Here is a 20,581-nt window from a genome sequence, read left to right on the forward strand (position 1 = left end):
TAAGAAAGTGGATGCATATTATAGATAAGTAGTAAATTAAACACCACAATTCTGCCACATGGAAGAGGTGCCAGTGCTGTAGTATAGCCATAAGCAGTCAGCCAGCGCATGCAGAGTCCTGTCTGTTGGTTGTCAGAAGCTCCTCTGAGGGCCCCCGCTGCTCACTCCCTCTGCCTGTGTGTGTAATGTGTGTGTTCAGAGTTGTACTGTGCAGAGGGGAGGGCTAAGGCCATGCTCACAGTATCTCACTGTTTTATACATTTAGAACAAGTGAGCAGCGGTGGGAGAAAAGTCATTAAACCACAACCGAGAAAAGGAAGAAAATGCTTTGTTTAGAAGTAAAGAGGAAAGGATAACACTTCTTTAGGAGGATGGTAAGTCAGATCATTTTATAGTTTGTTCTGAGCAGACATTTGAGGGCATCAGAGGTGCCCTGAGCTGAGCCGGTGCTGAGTGAAGCTTGGTTGTGAAGCTGCCAGGTTAAAAGCATCCTCTCCGACAGCCCGATGTAAAAGAAACTCCTAGAAGTAAGCCTAGAAGAAACTGGGATAAGCAAAGTGCCTGCGGTGGTGAAGTCTGTAAGCTGCGTGTTGTGCAGAGTTTCTCACTGAGATGGTGTTTTGCAAAGATTCCCGCTGAGATGGGATAATCACATGCAATCTCTATTACTTCATCCTTGGCTCCCTTTCTGCAAATGTTGTTGTTGCTGTTACAGCCGCAGCTCTGCACGTTACTGGGTTTATGATCCAGGTACTCTGCGTGCCTGAAACGTGCGGCCTCTGGGCTGAGCTTGCCCACACTCCTGTGGTATGCGGTGGGAACCTGTGCTGAGACTGGAAAGGTCGCCAGTTATTGATGTTTTTCTCGCCGGGAAGCCCACACAAAATCTCCAGAGCCCGGCCTTGCTTTTTCTTTCCATGAGCAGAGCTGGACTGGCTGCATGGAGTGTGGGAGTGGGCCAGTGTGAGGCAAGCAACAGTATTTTCCATGTTAAACTTCATTAACCATCGCTGTGCTGCTTCCCAACAAAACAGGTTGAGTGTTTTTAAGTTGTCACTAACTTTTTGGCTGACTGGGAAAAAAAAGATCAAAGCAGTTTTTTTGTGATATGAGGGTCTTAGAATCCTTCCTTGCTATCTGTATGGTGCTGTTCTGTTTCCGTCTGCTTCTTTACTAAGATGCATACTGTACAGTGCACAATGGAGAAGTGCAAATTTATTATATTACAGTATTTTGTGTTGCGGTTATGGTACAGCTTTATTTCATATGATCAAATGTCTGCAATCCCTGTAAAAATGCTTTCTGTTAGCTCAATTCACTATGATGTGGCAGAGTACAGTGTGGCATACTATTGCATTACTCATTAATCTGTGCCACTGCTCTCTCATCTACTGCATACATCTGCCTAATATTCTGTGCTATACTAGTGCTGAGTGTACTGTACCTCGTCTACATGACATCCACTGTATGTACTAGTAAAGGCCAAGCATCCTGTACTTTGCCCTTATGGGCATGCCTAGCATACATTAACTCCCCAGTATACACGAGCCTAGTACACAGTAGTGCATCTAGCCTGGTACATTGACTATACCTTCCCTTTCCTTGTGCCTAATATGCTATGCCTGACTAATATGCATGTGTCTGGTATACAGTAACTCGAATACTTACATACATCCAGTATTCTGTATCGCACCACTACATAGAGGCCCAGCATGCACCCAGTCTTCTGAGCTTGTCCAGTTTACACAGGCCCAGATATGCTGTCACCTACTAATAGGTTTACCACATTTCCAGAACTGAAACCCAGGACTGAAACCCAGGCAATTCCAGCAATCACTAATGAGGCTTGGGGAGGTGGTGGGAAGGTCCAGCTTTGGAACTGGTTCTGGCACTTAAGAGCGCTTCTGAGCAGAGATTCAGTAAGAGCACAAATCAGCAGGGAAGTGCACCTGAGCCAGAACAGGGCAGGAGAAGACTTGTTTGGCTACTTTTAAGGCTCAGTACACACTTAATACATAGCCAGAACAAGGATTGGACAGATTACATAATACTTTAGCTCTCCAGCCGGAACAGTAAATACAGAGGCTAAAATTAGGATCATCCCAGGCAACCCTGCCCACTAGTATATGCTGGAGCTGGGCCAATCCAACTTCAGTGAGTCATAATAAAAAAAATAATGCCTGTAACCTACATGTGAGAGAATGGATGTCGCCAGTGTACACAGGGCCCCAGGGGTGGGAAAATATTTAGAAAACGGGTGCCAGCCAAAAGGTTGTAGGAGGAAATGCTCTTTTCTCTTCGGGCACTCTCCCCACCTGTTTCCAGACATTCCCCACTCCCCTGCCCTGCCTCTGCATCGAGGCACTCTCCCCTTCACCCCAGCTTCCTGGCAGGTTCTCCTCTCCAGCTAGGCACTTTGATCTCAATTTCACCTCTCTTCCAGCTTCTTTCCCTCCCTTCCAGGCATCTTCCTCTCCCTCTGTTCTCTTTTTCTAGGCGGCCTGGTGACAGGGGATGGCCTGGTCTGTGGCATCTCTCTGGCACGGGCTCCGCCACTGACAGCAGCAGCTGCCTTTTCTGTTCCCAAGCAGGGCAGCTGGCGGTGGCATCTCCTTCACTGGGCACCAGGCACCAAATTTTAGGTACCCGAGATTTCTGCAGCCTTGATAAGCCCTGTATGGTATATATTACCTGCATACATCTGCTTAATATTCTTCTTTACCAGTAAACACAGGCTGGATATACGGTAAAGCTAGCTATATAGTGACTTGGCATTATACACACAGACCCAATATGGTATACCTTACCAATATGTATACTAGCCCAGTAGATTGCATATTGTCTACAACCATCCTGCTTTGGGCTCTGATCTTATGGAATATCAAATGTTAAGCAAAGTTGACCTTGGTCAACACTTGGATAAAAGACCTCCAATGAGCACTGGATGCTGCATGAAATGGCGTTGCTGGCTTAGTAAAGGGATCTCTTCCCCTATAACCACGACTGAAGCAGGGTCCTAACACTGTGCTGCTGATGTGCCATGTTTTCCAAAGGAATTTAGAAGAAGGTCCTGTCTTCACTGTGGATATTAAATTTCCTGTAACTCTTCTCACAAGAGTAAGAATGCTAGTTGTTCAGTTTTGTCTGTTGAAGTTGGGCTTTGAAAAATCTGTGCCCCGTTGTATTATGATGGCACTTTGTTAATTTGACTGTAGAGACCTTTGGATTAGAGTACTGTACAGGCTTAGAACAATAATGCAACTTTATACTTGTAAATCCACCTGGGAAGGGAGCTCTGGTTCTAATCCCTGCTGAGCACTGACCTACTCGTTACAATTACACTCTAACCTTTACACACTCATGCCTAGCATAATGTACCTCATCTATATATCTGTACGTCAGTGCATAGTCTCAGCCTATATTGCCTCATCAATAAAGTTGTATCTCATTAACATACTATAACAGTGGTTCCCTAACCAGTCCTGCGGGAACCCCCCCCAGCCAGTTGGGTTTTCAGGATATTTGCAGTGAATAGTCATGAGATACATTTGCATGCAATGAGGGTAACATATGCAAATCTCGTATGCATATTCATTGTAGATTTCCTGATACCCAGCTGGCTGGGGGGGTGGTGGGGTGTCTCCCAGATCAGGTTTGGGAACCACTATACTATAACACACACACATCCCTGTGGACACCAATCCGCTCAGGTTTTCAGGATGTCCCTAATGAATATGCATGAAATAGATTCGCATTCACACTGCTCCAGTTGTATGAGCAAAGAGTTGTGGTTGCCACAGTAATCCACTTGGATATGTGGAATTAAGGGTCAGCAAACCTACAACCTTTTTGTTGACCCTTAAAGTCCACAGCTTCAATTGTCTGTTAATCTATCTAATGCTTATTCATTAGGGATATCCTGAAAACCTGAGTGGATAGGAGTCCACAAGACTGGAGGTTATCTACCCCTGCCCACAGTATTCTGCACCTTACCAGTATACACATTTCTAGAGCAGGGGTTCTCAACAGAGTTCTTGGGACACACCCAGACAATTGGGGTTTCAGGATATCTACAATGAATATACATCTGATTTGCATATAGTAGAGGCAGTGCATGCAAATCTGCCTCATGTATATTCATTGTGGATATTCTGAAAACTGACCTGCTAATGTGTCCAAAGGGCTGGGTTGAGAACTCCCAGTCTAGAATACAGTGCCTACCTGCACACACAAGCTCAGTATGGATTAATATGGACATTTTCAGTATAGTATATCTCTGTAACCTTGCCCCCCACTGCCTCCTGTTAGGAATGGAGTCACAATTCCATGCCCTTTAAAGCACTGGACCACTCATTGCAAGGACGGGAGACAGATTATGTGAATCTGGGGACAGGAGGCATCTGCAGGGCCAACTAAAAAGATCACATTTACAGCCCACCAAAAATAAAACTAGACTACTCAAAAAGGTTATGTTCCAAACAGAAGAGTTTACTGAAATAATCAAAAGGTTTCAGCAGATATACAAAAAAAAAAATCAGACAGGATACAGTCCCAGTTCAAGTTACCAAAGAGTTCTTCTGCAGACACGAGTCAGTTTCCAAATCAAGGCCCCAGAATTTTCAGATCTCACCAAAAATAGGTCAAGAATCCCCTTCGGGTTTCTGCAGTTACTCACTAGTGAAAGGCTGACAGAAAGGCAGTCCCCTCTTGGGTCAGATTCTTCTTTCATCCCTTTTTGTCACTCTTATAGAAGAGCCACCACTCCTGCAGGTTCAGGGCAGAGCCCAGCCCCCTTCCCTGGTTCCTTCAAGATGTCTCTTTTGCTTTTAAGATCTCATCAAAATTCCCTTAACTCCTCTGTGTGACTCTTGGAGTCACCATACATTCTCTCGTCATCTCTAACACACACTTTAGGGGATAGACTAGCCTGTCACTCCTGGTGACCCTGCTGCTCAGTAACCTTTCAACAGGGGAACATTTTTGGTGCTACTCACTAGTACGGCCTAGAGACCCCTACACCTGTTATGCTTATAACCCTGATCCGTTTCTGAAGGTAATGGGGCACCTACTCAGTACTGTGGCTAAACTCTAAACTTACTCTATCGGCCCGGAATTGCAGGTCTTCCTTTGCGAGGGGGATATTGCAGGGAAGAATAACCCTGCAGGCCCTGGACATTACGTGTGTTATCTTCTTTTGTGTACTAATAAGGAAGGAGATGGTATGATGGTGCTCCAGCATAAAACTTTACTGGCTAGAAAGTTCAATATAATAAACTGGCATTTGGTAGAAGTCTCTCAGGAAATATCCATAATATAACTGAAAATCGTAATCTGCGAATCTGTGGTCCCTTACCCTATTCCTCAGGATCCTTTCTCCTTGAATGGAATATCCTGGCAAACTGGAAAGGCTCCTCATATCCCCTTAGGGATGACCATAGACCTTCATTTTCAGTCTTTATTTTACTTTTCCTGGGAATTTTTCATACAGTTTTACTAGGTTACCCAAGGGCTGTTCTGAGTTACGAAATTTGCAGATTCCTGAAGTAGAAAGAGTGGGTCCTCCTGTTTCTAATCCATTATGTCTGTTAATGCTGGTTCTGTTGGTAATAAAATTGAGATTTTTTTCTTCACTAGCAGATTCTAATCCAGAAAATTGGCATAAAGATGCGGATATCCAGTTATTGAGTTCTTTGTCCCCCTGGTTACTCTTACTTTCATCATTCTAGAGTTGATAAACATGGGGGTGGAGTAGCCGTGACTTATCTCTTAAGAGCATTGATCACAAGTTGCACTCTGGTGGAGAGAATTTAAGAGTTACCTGTGGGAGCTGGGCAATAAACCTTGTGTATCGTCTGCCTGGATGGGATGGGGCCTCAGGTGATGAGATTTTAGAATTTTTATCTTTTTAACATGTTCGTTATTAAATTTTATTAGGTGATTTTAATATTCATGCAATGCGATTAGTTGCAGATTTTTTATCTGCTATAACTGCTATTGGTTTATCTGAGTTGGTAGAGGCCCCTACCCTTTATGCTAGACATACTTTAGACCTCCTGTTTGTCCCAAAAACGATGATTGCTCATAGTGTGGTTCCTAACATTGTTAGTTGAGTTTTCGTGGTCTGAATTCCTCGGATGCATGACACCAATTGCAAGGTATGATTGACGCTGAACAGTTTACTTTAGAATGGGCTGCGGTAAAACATAAGCTGTAAGATTGTTCGGCTACAGTGTGTGTTGATTCTCTATCTAAACTATTAGCTACAGTTATTAATAAAATTGCCCCTGTGAAGACTGTTAATCTCCCTCAAAAACTTCCCTGTATGCTATGGTTCAGCAGTGCCTTGCTACATAAGTAAAGGGAAATGAGGCAAGTAGAGCATTTCTGGAGAAAAGTTAAGACCTTAGTGGCTAAAAGTAAATATATTTCATCAAGGAGCAGCTATAGGCAGATTTTGTGATTCACTTCTCAGTTCTCAATGCTCTAAACCGGCCTTGTGAGCTGTTCACATTAGTGGCTTAACAAACCGGTTTCCTACAAATGTGGATGCTCAGCCCCATATTTAGAGGTGAAGTTGGCAAAGATCAATGTGACTGCAAGTGTGAGAGATACTGCATCCACTCATTTGAATTTCCAGCCCTCAGGGATAAAGGCTGGTTTGGATTTATGACCACTCACTTTATTTTTGGAGGATGTTATTGAGCGGAAATGGGAACATTTTACATATATTGATTCTAGTGAAGTTGAAGTAGTTGTGTCCATGTTTAAGTCTATAAGAGTCCTTTAGATGCATGCCCCTTTTTGCTTTTGTATTGCCTAAAAGACAAATTTATTGATATTTTTACTAAGATGGTGAACCTTTCTTTACAGGAAGGGGTTGCTCCAGAGTAGTTTAAAAAAACAATTGTTCATTCTATTAAGAACTCTACACTTCTGATCATCAAACCTTCTAGTTATCAATCCATCTCAATTCTTCCTTCAATGGGTAAAGTTTTAGAATATGTTGTCTTAAGTCAACTTGTTGACTATGTTGACGACAATAAGATTTGAGTGATTTTCAGAGCAGGTTCCATCATGGTCATAGTACCGAGAATTTATTGATCACAGCTTGATGAGAAGAAGTCAACTGTAGTTTTATTTGATGTTTCAGAGGCTTTTGATTATTTCTCCCACTCAGTTTTGTTGCAGAGACTGAAGGACATAGGAATCAGCGACTTGGTGTGGCAATGGTTTTGTTCTTTTTTACAAGACTGTTTGCAGCAAGTTAGGACAGGTCAGTCTTTTTCTTCGTGGTTCCAAATACGCTCTGGCATGCCCCAAGGGTCATCGTTATCACCCACATAGTTTAATATTTACTTATTTCCTTTGTGTCGTTTATGTGAAAGATTAGGGATTATTTTTTATTTGTATGCTGATGATTTCAACTTTTATTCCCTGAAGCCAATACCGTTGATAATACTTTAAAATTGGTGGTAAAAACGATAGCAACCATTAAGGCTTGGATGAAGAATAATGCTCTTCTTTTGAATGTTGAAAAAACAGAACGTTTGTTACCTGTTAATAGTTCCTTTTCAATCTAGATAGATGGGTCATCCATTGTTTTTTCAGACTCAGTCCATGATTTAGGTATCCATCTAGATACCACTTTTAACCTTAAACCCCATCTACGGCTGATGGTAAGAAATGGAGTCTATAAATTACACAAGTTGTGTCATATGCAGTCTATCCTTGAACAGAAGGATTTTAGGGCTATTGTCCAGTCCTTTGTTCTTTCAGTTATTGACTATTGTAAATGGGTTTTATATTGGATTACTGAAGAGTCAGTTACAAGCGCTACAATTGTTATTAAATGCTGCTGCACGATTAATGACTGGATGTCTGCTTCATAAACATATTTCCCCTATTCATCGGGATCTACACTGGCTCCGTATCGAGCAAAGAATTAAGTTCAGAGTCTTGATTTTTAGTATGCTAAGCTTTTGCATGGTGAGGGTCTGGCTTACTTAAGAAATTTGGTTAAATATTAGAATTCTTTACATTCTGTGTGCTCCTCGGGCCAACAGTTATCAATCCTTAGTGCCAGAGTTGTTCATTTGCAAGACTATGTGACATGCCTTCCCTTTTGTGGCCCCATTCCTTTGGAATAACTTACCAATTGAACTACATCATATGCCATCATATTGAAGGCTTATCTATTTACAGAGGCTTTTATGCCTTCATAAGGGAGATGATCATTACTGATTATTGTGGGCAGATTGTGACTGACGGTGCATTCTGTTAGTGTTCATTGTGCACGTTATGTGGGATCTGTGTGTGTTATATTGTCTGTATATGTTTATTGTATGGTTTTTATTGTTTGATGCTATGCTTTGTAATCCACCCAGAACAGAGATTCTGGTAGTTTGGCGGAATAAAAATGACTATAAATAAACATAAACAAAAAATGGGAGAAATCAGCGAAAAAAAAATGACATTTTCCAGGTAAATATCATTTTTGTTCTTGTTGTAATAAACATTGATACATACAACAGAAAAATAAAATAAAAATTGAAAACTAAGGTCCCTGGGGATGCTGCTTGAAATTCCTGGGATCCACTGCTTGATTTAAATTCTTTCATTCTCTCCCTTCCTCTCTCTCTCTTCTGCCTTGTGGGCAGCTCTGTAGCTGTATATGCTAGGTGAGGATGGCGGGGGTTAGCTCTCTTTCTTCCTCTCTCCTCGTGGCTATGGTACCTTCACAACGAACTGCTGGACTGGGAAGGAAATCCCTCAAAACAAGACACCAGTTTGACGTGAAATATCCACATCTTTATTTCTCCTCTCTCTCTCTCTCTCCCTGGTAGAAAGAGTGAGTAAAACCTTCTCCCAATCAAAATCACACAATGAGTAAACAACTGAAAAACAAGAGAGAGAGAAACCATCAACCACTGAATGTCAATTGAAATAAATCTCTTTAATGGCTGAGGCTTCTCAGCCAAAGCTTTGCACCTATACTTTAAAAACTTAAGGGGATTAAAAGGAACAGTTCCTACTCTAATTTCCAATTCAAAAAATTCACATAGACACTAGGGGATCACTTGCTGATGTGCAAACAGAAATTAAGGATTGTGCCACCTCCAGTAGGGATGCCCCACTTAGGCTGAGTGTACTGCAGTGTCTCCCAGCCAGTGTGCCTTCAGACCTGGTCAGGTGTGCCACACAGAAGCCACCGCTGCCCGATGCTCAGATCCAGACCAGCACCTGGGCTCCGCTCTCAGCACCTCACAGCAAAAAAAGACGCCAGCGTTGCTTCTTAAAAACACGTAGGCGCCTCCTTCCTGAGAACGTGCGTATGCATGCCTCTCCTTCCTAGCTCCAGCACGAGCCCTGGAGTGGGGAGATAAACAGCATGCTGGGTATAGGTGCACGCCCACCCCCCTTCTAACTTCCCCCTTTGAGCCCTTCCAGTCTCTGTCTTACCCGCAAGCCGAATGAGACAGGGAGAGCATGCACTGAACACTGGACGAGACTCGCCCTGAGTGCTGGCAGCAGCTGCAGCAGGGGAGGAGCTCTGGCAGCCACCATACCTGAGCTGGCTGCCCTCACCACATGGGCTTCTCCCTTCTCTTGCATTTGTACAGTGAGAGAACTGGTCCATTGTGATGGGCTTATTTATTCTTTGATTTATATTCTGCCTTTCAGCCACTTCAAAGCAGATTGCATACAGGCACCGAAGGCATTTCCCTGTCCTCAGAGGGCTCACAATCTAAACGTTTGTACCTGAGGCAACGGAGTGTGAAGTGACTCGCTCAAGGTCGCAAGGTGTGTCAGTGAGATCTGAACCCTGGCTCTGCTGCGCTAATCACTAGGCTACTCCTCCGCTCTTCTCTCCTCCCTTTGTTTTAAAATTTGGCAGAGACCATGAGTCCTCCTCACGTCTGCACTGCCCGCTCCAGGAAGGATTGTGCCATGTAACTTTGTTTTGACGTAGGTGTGCTTTGGGCACGAAAAGGTTGGGAAACACTGGTGGTCTGTACCTTGCCAGCGTTTAATAGAGACAGGTAGATGTTTTTATACCGGGGATATTGTCATCAAGGGGAAAGGAATCTAGTATGAAATCCAAGGGGTCATGAGCTCTGATTGCAATTTTGTGAATCAACACTATTGTCGCAACAACACTAGGTCCCGCTTTAAATCCCAATTATGTCATAACCCGCAATTGTGTGACCCCACCCCAGTGTGCCTGTCCTGCATGGGTGGGGCCATAAAAGAGCTTGTTCCTCTTCGGGCCGGAGCCTCTCACCGGCTGGCTCTTTCACAACTCCTCTTCCTCCCAGGGCCGCGTCCTTTGCGTGGGGGGGGGGGGGGGAACGGGGAGGAAGATTTACTCCCAGGGACCAATGTGACAGGGGTGACATTTTTGTCTTTTGTGGTCCCTTGGGAGAGGGGAATTGTCCTCAAAGTGTGGGTGCAGTGAGTGTGAAATAAATATGCCGGAAGTCCCTTTCTTGGTGTCCCAAATCAAAGTCTTTACTATTTAAACACTGATGATGAATGGCACATTCCCTGTACGTACCCGGATCAGTCCAGACTCCTGGGTTTATTCATCCCTGCCAGCAGATGGAGACAGAGAAAAGCCTCGCTGACACTGCTTGAAACCCCCCCTATAATCTGATAAAAACAATAGAGTCTGTGGCACTGAGTAAATGTTCTCACTCTCCCTGCAGAGTGGTGAAATACCGGATGGGTGTCCCCAGTGATGTCTGACTTCCCTTTCTCACGGTTAGCAGATCTTCAGCATCTCTTCAGTTCTTGCACAACGTTTAGTTCTTCTCTCTGGATCCCTGATGGGAAGGATCCCCCTTGAAACAAGCAGCTCTCTTGCTTCAGCCAAAATCTCCTCCTGGATTTTCTAACAAAATGCTTCTTTTCCCCCAAATTAATATTAACACCAGGGTTCCTCCTCACAATGGGTCACCACCACTTCAGGGGCAGACCTTCCCCATCCGGGGCGTCCCAGTGCAAAGAGAGGCCCAGGTGTCCAGTAAGGCTCCCACCATGAAAAATTCTCAAATGCTCGAAAACAACCCAGAGGGACATCCCAACTAGCTAAGTCAGAAGACTGGAAAGAAAACACTCCTGACCCTGGTCAGTCTCCCCAGGCTGGGCTAGCCTGCAAAAATAACGGAGACAAAAGCTCCTCTATACCTCCTAACTCGTTGCAGACCTAAAGGGATTGCCCCCGAGCTCTCTGCGGAGAGCTGCTAAATAGACCCTCAGGGAGACGGCCATTCCAGAACCCTCAAAGGGAGGGGCTGCATTTGAATGGTACCTCCCCCTCACACTATCCTGCATCCTTAATGACTAAGCTAAAAGATTCACCCAGCTCTTACTGGTCACGTGACCATAGGGTCCATCTCACTTGTTACAATTGACTCCAGTTCCCCAATTTTATCTGCCATGCTTCTACAATTTGCACGCATAAGCATATATGTTTACTAATGGCCCCACATGTACTTCTGTTTTATTTATTATACCTGGTCAGTATCAAAGTACCGCCCCATCAGAATATGCTGAACACATATATCCATTTGCTGTAAGTTACATATGGGCCGATGCAGTAAAGTGCGCTCAGGCTGAGCGCACTGATAGGCCCCATTTGGCCGCACGTTTTCCATGCGCTATTATTACCCTTAAGGGGTAATAGTGCGTGGAAAATGCACGGCCAACCCCCCCCCGAAATTAAGTCGGAGGCCCCAAAAAAAAAAAAAATTAAAAATTAAAAAAAAAAATTAAAAATCTGCCCGCGGGTTGGAAGACGGACGCTCAATTTTGCCGGCGTACGTTTTCTGAACCGGTGGCTGTCAGCAGGTTCGAGAACCGACGCCGGTAAAATTGAGCGTCGGCTGTCAAACCCTTTGAAGGCCGCCGCTTCTGTCAAAAAGGAGGCGCTAGGGACGCGCTAGTGTCCCTAGCGCCTCCTTTTACCGCGGGCCCTAATTTGCATACGGGCCGATACTGAATCGCGTGCCCAGGACACTGGCCTGTGCGCGCGCCGGGAGAGCGGGCACTCACCGGCTCTCCCGCGACTTTTACTGTATCGGCCCGATAGTTGGTTTAGGTGAAAAAAAGACCAGAGAAGCTGTTGATTCCGGCCTTCTCCTGATTTCCAGCAGCTTTCTCTACGTGGTATTGCAGGGAAAGGAAAGAAATACACCGTGATCTTACAGGCAACATTTTTAGCCAAACTGTGAGATCGAATGTGTCTCTGAGGGCGATTCTCACAGGCATTTCATTTTAATTGAATAAGAATTTCTGGTTTGTATTCCCTTCCTTTTATAGCTGGCAGGGCACTTCAAAGCGGGCCACATTCAGATTCTCTAATTTAGCCAAGTAAAATGGCACGACTGAAACTTGCCGTAGCATATTTATTTTTTTATCAGCCTCGGAAGAAAGGCATTCCCGGGGGCATGTCCCGGTTGGGGGAGAAACACAGGTCGCGTACGTTCCATTTTCAGATGTACGCATGTTATCTCGCCGTCCCGCCTCACCGCCCACACAAACAGTAGGTGCAAAGCGTTCGGACTCACTTAGCATGCAAACTTTGCTCTGCCTAATTTCCAAAAGCAAACCGCGCGGGTCGTTTCTCTCCCTAAAAGTCCACCCGCGAAGAGCACCCAATGGTTTTCAGCTGTGCGGGGGATTTTAAACGTGTTCCTCCTGTGTTAAGAGGGCGCCCTCTAGTTTTGAGGAGAAATATATACTCCAGCATTGTCATAGGAAGGCGTTCTTTGCTTTAAAATGGAGAAATGATGCGGCATTTTGCTGATGGAGGCAAGCACAGTTACAGCACTGACCTTTAGAGAGAAATTGGATGCTTATTTTGGGGGGGAAAGAGGGGGTTGATAAAGATGGTGGCGCATTTAGACTGGTGAGAAAGGACCAGGTCCAGGGATTAAACTGATTGCCACAATAAGGGTTGGATGGAATGGTTTTTTTCTTTTACCCCCCGCACTGAGGCAGAACTGGTCTGTGTATGCAAGGGTTGGATGGTTTCTCAATGTTCCTGGATTGCCGTAGAGCAAAGCCTTTAGACGGAAGCTTGGACTCGGTACAGCCCTGGCCGCCTTTCTTTTCATCCAGGTTATGCAGCTTTCTGCCCTCTTACGTCGCCCCCCTGCTGGCAGGGATTCTGCACGCAGCAGTATTACTTGTTCCACTTGTTTTGATTTTTTTTACATTTTTTTCTTTTCCACCCTTTATCATATTCATCTGCTGAGATCCCTTTTTCATGGTTTCTCGCATTCTTTTTCCTGTCTTTCCTGTTTTTGTTTTTCTTGTCTCTATTGCTTATCCTTCAAGTCTCCTGCATTTTATGCCTTCAGCGCCCTAAGTACTGCCTCCTCTGATTTACGCTTTCCTGCCCCCCTCCCCCCTTTTTGCCCATCCCCTTTTAACCTCCTCTTCCCCTTCTCTCCCTGCCTCTTCCATCTAACCTTTCCTGCCTCTCTCCTCCCTTCCTTCCTCTGGCCTCTTCCTCCTTTTTTCCATAGGTGCTCTCTCCCACTTCCATTTGTGAATTGAAATTGGCAGGTTTTAAAGTGCGGTGCTTTTGATTTTTTTTTTTTTCTTCTTGCTCCCTTTATAATTTCACGTGAGGTTATCGTGATTTGCCGATTGTTCTGCAAGTGTTCGGCGGCGTCTGGGTCATTCGCATACCTGGAAACTCGAGCTTTCCTCATCCCAAGCATAGCAGGGGTGGAATTCACTCAGCCTTTCTGCACACATGATGGCGCCAGAGATTGTCGTGTAGGTCTGTGCGGCTCACCTTTCCTATTTCATGGTGCACTTTGGAGCTTGCTCGATCTTCACAGTACACCAAATCCAATATTTTCATTATTTTTTTTTTTTTTTGACTGGGCAGGTTCCTGCTGTTCCTTTGAGCTTTCAGCTCAATCGAAATCAGGAGGCTGATGCACTAAGGTGCACGGAAATTCACAAATTCCACCTCAAACGTAAAAATGGCAACTTGTGTGCCTGATTTGGGCTTAAGGGCACAAATTTGCCTTTTTATGTGTGAAATGGACTGCAAATTGTTTTGCCTTCGCTTGTAGTGAACTTAAGCATGCACATAGGCTAATCCTGGGGGAATTCTGTGCTGCTGTGGAGCGCAGAATTTGTGTAGAATTCCCCTCCTGCACAGAATTTCCACTTTCTGTGCAGAATTTGAAACAGGACCCGGCATGCCTCAAGTGGAGTCCATCCTGCTCATGGGAAAGATGGAGCAGGGATGGACTCCCAGTGAGAGTGAGTCTGTGTGTAGAGGAGTGTGCGTGTGTGTGTGTGTGTATCTAAGAAAGACTGCGAACCTGTGTGTGTGTGTGTGGGGGGGGGGGGGTGAGTGAGAGAGAGCAAGTGTGTGTGCCAGAGAGAGGGAGCCTATGTGAGGAGATTGTGAAGGAGTTTGAATATATATGAGAGATTGGGAGCTGGTGTGTGTGAAAAAGGGATTATGTGTATGAGAGGGAGTAAGAATGTTTGTTTGTGCAAGAGGGAGCCTGTGTGAGGGTGTGAGGGTGTGTGTGTGTGTGAGTGCAAGAGAGCCCGTGTGAAGGGATGTGTGTGTGTGTTAGAGAGGGAGCCTTAGTATAAGGGTGTGTGCCAGAGAGAGGGAGCCTATGTGAGGAGATTGTGAAGGAGTTTGTATATATATGAGAGATTGGGAGCTGGTGTGTGTGTGTGTGTGTGTATGTGTGAAAAAGGGATTATGTGTATGAGAGGGAGAAAGAATGTTTGTTTGTGAAAGAGGGAGCCTGTGTGAGGGTGTGTGTGTATGTGAGTGCAAGAGAGCCTGTGTGAAGAGATGTGTGTGTGTGTGTTAGAGAGGGAGCCTTTGTATAAGGGTGTGTGTGAGGAGAGGGAACCAGTGTGCAGGGGTATATGAGAGAGAGAGAGAGAGACATAGGTAGCCTGTGTGAGAGTGTATGTGTGAGAAAGAAAGGAACCTGTATGGGTGTGTGTGCAAGAGAGAGAGAAGCCTGTGTTAGATGTGTGTGTGTGTGTGAGAGAGAGAAAGATAGCCTGTATGAGGGGATGTGGTGAGAGAGAGAGAGAGTGAGCTTATATGAGGGGATATGTGTATGCAAGAGAGAGAGGGAGCCTGTATGGGGCGGGGGGGGGGTGTATGTACTATGTATTCTAGAGAGAGAAGGAGCCTGTGTATGTGTATGTGAGAGAGAGAGAGGGACAGAGGGAGCCTGTGTATGTGTGTGTGAGAGAGAGAGAGGGACAGAGGGAGCCTGTGTGAGGGGTAGTACTGAGAGTGGGCGTGGAGATAGAGTGGAAGGGGTTGAGCCTAGAGGGGGAGGGAGAGATAGCGGTGGACAAAGTGAAAGAAGTCTGGCCAGGGGAGTAGGGAGAGAGGGTGGAAGGGACACTCTTACAGTATACTTCTAGGGAAAGTCTGCTCAAAATGTTTAAAACTCAGCATATTCAAATAATAACTATTTTCTTTATTATATGTTAAATTAATTACGTAAAGACTCTCAAGTATATTGTATTATTTGGTCAATATAAAGTATACAGAATTTTGCAGAATTTTAAATTTTTTTTGGTGCAGAATTCCCACAGGAATAATATGCGAAATCTTATGTACAATCAAAATTAGTGACTGCAAAGTTGCCCATTAATTATGTTTGCAGCAGTAAAATAACCCTTTGCAGGCCGGTTTTCACAAAAAAGACATGTATGAGGAATGGTGGAGTGCTTGGTTTTCCATGGCTGCACACGGAATCTGGCTTTCCCTCCTCACCACCACCTCCTCATTTTCTTGTCAGGGACATCAGGGACCTCCCTGGACAGGAGGTGTGTACCAGGAGAGGCTGGGCCCGTGGCCTGGACAGGAGCCAGGAGAGAGGCATAGAGCAGGAACTCTGGATCAGGATCAGACACCAGACAAACAAAACTTCCACGGGGCAGATGCCAAGAAGTTTGTTGGCCTAGCAACTATGTGCCTTCTGAGAGTTCCTTATGTATTGGTCTTAATTTGGGGTACACCCAGTACTGGCCTAATAGGAAACTCGCAAAGGGGTGTCAGAGGGGTGTCTAGCTCTTGCAAGTATACAGGATAAATGTCCTATGATTCCCTGGTGAGCCAGCAGCCTCTGTGGCTTTGCTGCAGTTTACCAGCCTGCAACCCCCAGGCCTATCAGATCTGACATTGCTTCCCTATGCATCTTCTCTTTTCTTTCTCAAGTCTGCTTGTGTAGCCCTTTCTCCATTCTCTGCTTCCTGACAGGGTATATATATCCTGTGATTCCCTGGTGAGCCAGCAGCCTTTGTAGCCCTGCTGCAGGATCTCAACCTGCAAAACCCAGGGCCATGGCTTCGAACCCTATCAGTCCTGACAGGATGCGTGTCTCCCCCCCCCCCCCCCCCCCCCCCCCCCCCCCACGAATAGATGGAGGTAGGACGCTCCCAAAGGCCTGTGTGGTCCCAGACCCTTCCAGAGCATGCATGGGGACGCATTTTTTGCCAGGCTGAAATAAGAAATGGAGCTGGAGCAAATCCATGGATAGTTGCAATCTCCAGGATAGCTGGAGCAAGTCCTAGTCAGGACAAGAGGATTTGGACTCTTCGGTGCAGGATATGGAGTCACTGAAACAACTGGAGCCTGACTTGAAGCGGAGTTGGAGGCACAGTGCAGGGGCAAGTTCCTTCAGGATAGCCAAATGAATGTCCTGGAGTATGACTGCTAAGGCTTTCACAAGGTCTTGTTTTCTGGAGCATAGCTGAGATCAGATTCGCTGCTGCAGGAACTGAGGCTCTATAACCAGCTGGAGCTGGATTCATGGCTGCAGGAACTGGAGCTGAACAGGCACTGGGGCTGCAGAGACAAAATTAAAAGGCTGATTGCACAGGTATAGATCAGGCCCTTCCAAAGCCAAGGCCCCCACAAATCCTGGGTAGTTTTCAGGAAGGGGGCTGTTACTCTCTATTAAGGGCCACGTCCAGCTTACAGACTTTCCGGATGGTGGACTAATCAGCAGGGCCACCTTCACCTCATTGCTGGGGTAGTCACAAGGACATTTCTGCGCACACATTGATCCATGAACTCAAGTAACTTCATCTGAGTAACCTTTAAGCGATTGGAGAACCGCTTACAAGGGTCCCAAGGGCCCAGTGCACGAGTCTCTTGGAAAACTGGAATCACTGGAGTAGCTGCTGCAGCCACGAACAGTCTTCGGATTTGCTGGCGCAGCCTAGAGTGTACTTGCCAGAGCAGCTTGCTGTGTGGGGTGAGAACCCGGTCTATAAACCGACTGCAAGCACTGAGTCGTGAGGGACCATGGCTCCGTGTTCCTCATCCCTTCATAAGGGACCAAAATGATCTACAGACTTAGACAGTATTTGAGTCGGTGCCTGGCTGCGTTTCACACAGATCATGTTCTCAGATCATCCCTCAGGCACTAGGAAAAGAGCCCACAACGTTCCTTCCTCGAACCGTCAGTCTGTTTGGAAGGCAGCATATGTGGTTCTGAGACAGTTGGCTGGATGAGACCACCTTTTGCGAAAGGGTAAGGTGCTTTCATAAAGTCTTTCATTCTGCTGGTAACCCCGGCCATGAGCTCCCCTTTGGCCTAGCCTCAGGCTGGGTCTGGTCCAAACTGTCAGGGAGCACCCAGACAGGAGGTGTGTACTGGAGAGGCTATGCTGTCACACACCAGTGAGTTGTGTCTATTCACTTTTTTTTTTTTTTTAGATTTTTATATTGAAAGTGTACATCAAAACGGATTACGTTCAGGTACTGTAGGTATTTCCCTATCCCCAGAGGGCTCTCAATCTGATTTTGTAGCTGAGGCAAGGGAGGGTAAAGTGACTTGCCCAAAGTCACCTCAACATCAGGAAAAAAACAGTTAAGGCCTGGCTTTTTGTCCAGGCCCTTCCTGCAGAAGGTGTCAGTCTCTTGCCCTAACTGCCTGAACTTCCAAGTAGGGACTTTAAGTAATACACCACTGAGCTCCCAGTGTTATTCTAACTGAAAATGTGATTCTAACTGTAAAGCATTTCAAATGCTGTTGTTCATTTAAATTATGTTGTAATCCACCTTGAGGCTATTCTTGGAAAAAGGTGGAATATTAAATGTCTATAAAAAGATAAACAGGCCTGAGGTGTGATGGTGGAGCCCATGGCCTGGACAGGAGCCAGGAGAGAGGCATGGAGCAGAAGCACTGGAGCCGGATAAAAGAGCAGGAGCATTGGAACGGAATCTGATACCAGACAGAGCTTCCTGGGGGAAAATGCCAAGAAGTTGATTGGACTAGCAACTGCGTGCCTTCTGAAAGCTCCTTATAGTTTGGTCCTAATTTGAGGCACCCCCAGTACTGGCCCAATAGGAGACCTGAAGAGATGTGTCTAGCTTTTTCAAGTACACGGGATAAATATCCAGTGCTTCGCCGGTAAGCCAGCAGCCTCCGTGGCTGTGCTGCAGTTCCCCATCCTGCAACCCCCAGACCTATGGGTTCAAACGTTGTCAGGTCTGACATTACTTCCCTTTGTAGAGATTCTCTTTTTTTTTTTTTTTCTGAAGTCTGCTTGTGCATTTTTTCCTCTATCCTTTGACCCCCGACATTTCCTCCCTGTTCCCTTCCACTTTCCCACCCCTCTGTGGCTCCGTGCTGCCTCCCACGTGCTCCTTTGTCCTTCATCCCTCTTGCGATAGGCCTTGGGGCCTGCTCCGACTTGTCAGGATCCTTTGCCTGTATATAATGCAGGCACCTTTTCCAGCTTCACTGTTTTTATCTTTTAATTGTAAATTGGCAGAAAAATACCCTTAAAGGAACAATAATATGGAAGCAGTCTGCTGCCGCCAGACCTTTTCGCTTTACCACAGGCCCCTAAACCTTTTAACATGTGTTTACTTTTGGGAGGTAGCTGCCACCTGCGGAGATGTAACCTGCTCTGCCTGCACACTCTCTCCCCAGCAGCTTAAGAGTCGTACTTAGGAGTGGGAAGCACCTGGGTCCCTCCTCCTGGCTGCCTCTCTGCAGGGTGAATGGATGTAATCTCCAGTGGAGGAGCTTACACGGCCCTTCAGGTGCTCTCGTCCTCCTGTTCGCTTCGGTGTACCTGGGCACTGCTTCACCCCTCTGTCTGTCCTTCTCTACCTCCTCCGGCGTCTCATTTCTGCCGGAAGCCGGGTAGGAAAGCTCTGTTGGGGGCTGCCTCTCTCTCCTACAGGCGCTGCTTGGAACCAGCCGGAGGGCCTGCTCCAGCTCCTTTTTCTTCCCATTTGTCAGGTTAGTGCAGAATGAGCTCAGGACGCCTTTTTGGCCTGAATATGGAAGTACCCTGAATGTTGTGGAGAGAGGTAGGCAGAAATTTTACTCTCCCCCTTCATGGATTTACTCATTTCTTATTCCTCCCCCCCCCCCCAGTTACTGCTACTTGTCCAAGCATGATTGCTCTCCTCCTCCGGCTAAATACATTTAGTTTATTATCTGTAATGTTGACTCATTTGTAATATGTATCAGCTATGTGTGACTCTTCTTTTTCTTGGTTTTAATGTCCAACTATAGCACATCAACGCCCTTATCTTATTTGTCCATCAGTATCCTCTCTGAATACGGGATGTAATTCAGGTCCGATATACAGACTCTGCTCTATGTCTTATGCATGCATTCTTGTTTGAGTATTATATTTGCTAGATTTACTGTCCGGTCGTATGATGGCTCCAACTTAATTTTGGAGATCCTGGTAATATCGTATCCTTCGCTGTCTGCTGTTATGTGTAAGTTTGCGATTTTGCATCATACTTTTTTTTTTATAGGAGCATCTTACTTAGAATGCTATTATAAATGGTTCCAGGTTCATTTTGACTGATTGTATAAGCCTTATCAATGAACTGCCTCTACTTTAGCGTATGCTGCTGTGGGTTGCTCCTGTTACTGACTGGGAGTTTCTTTCTGTCGCTTTATGCTCTTTTGTCTCGTTTTCTCCCCCTTCACCATCCCCATATCTTTTGGTTATCTGCATGATCTGTCTTAGGCTATGTATCCATCCCAGTTTCATTTGCTAGCCCTTCACTCTTCATAACTGAATGGCTAACCAGTTCTCCTAGCTACCACCATCAAACGAGACTTCCTTTTCTTTCAATGTAATTTATTATCCCGACGTATGCTACCTTTAAAACTGAATTTTCAAAAGTGGTCTTGCGTAAAAATCACGTACAGTTTACGAGTGTAAATAGCTTATGTTCGTGTATATGCTATTTTAGAAACCTGCGACATAGGGCTCGCGAGTAAATCTATGCCTGTAAAAAATGGGTGGTCCACTGGCGTTCCCAGCAGGGGCAGTTCTACAATGAGGCAGGGTGAGCCGGCCGCCTCAGGCAGCAACTTTTTGGAGTGGCAAAAAGTGCCCCTCCCCCCCCCAAAAAAAATTGCCCGGTGGCTACCTCAGCTTGGCACCTGATACATAGCTAAACGTCAGCAGGGTTCCCACCCCCACGCCAGCAGCCGAAAAAGGAGAATGCCCTGTGAGCCCCCAGTGGAGCCCAACCTGCCGGCACCATAAGGAAGAGGCTGCTTTGTGCACCGCCGGT

The 20,581-nt window shown here is 45.7% G+C and overlaps 1 protein-coding gene across 1 annotated transcript in view; it reads left to right on the forward strand.

Moving 5' to 3' along the window:
- Positions 1-228: 228 nt before the first annotated feature.
- Positions 229-20,581, forward strand: part of PLEKHG4 (pleckstrin homology and RhoGEF domain containing G4) — a 341,909-nt gene continuing 321,556 nt past the window's right edge. The window contains 1 exon segment of the mRNA XM_029608782.1: positions 229-374. Within this exon segment, the coding sequence (XP_029464642.1) occupies positions 372-374 (3 nt within the window). The 5' untranslated portion in view covers positions 229-371.

The sequence above is a fragment of the Rhinatrema bivittatum genome, chromosome 7 (genome assembly GCF_901001135.1).
Source record: "Rhinatrema bivittatum chromosome 7, aRhiBiv1.1, whole genome shotgun sequence".
Classification (NCBI taxonomy): domain Eukaryota; kingdom Metazoa; phylum Chordata; class Amphibia; order Gymnophiona; family Rhinatrematidae; genus Rhinatrema; species Rhinatrema bivittatum.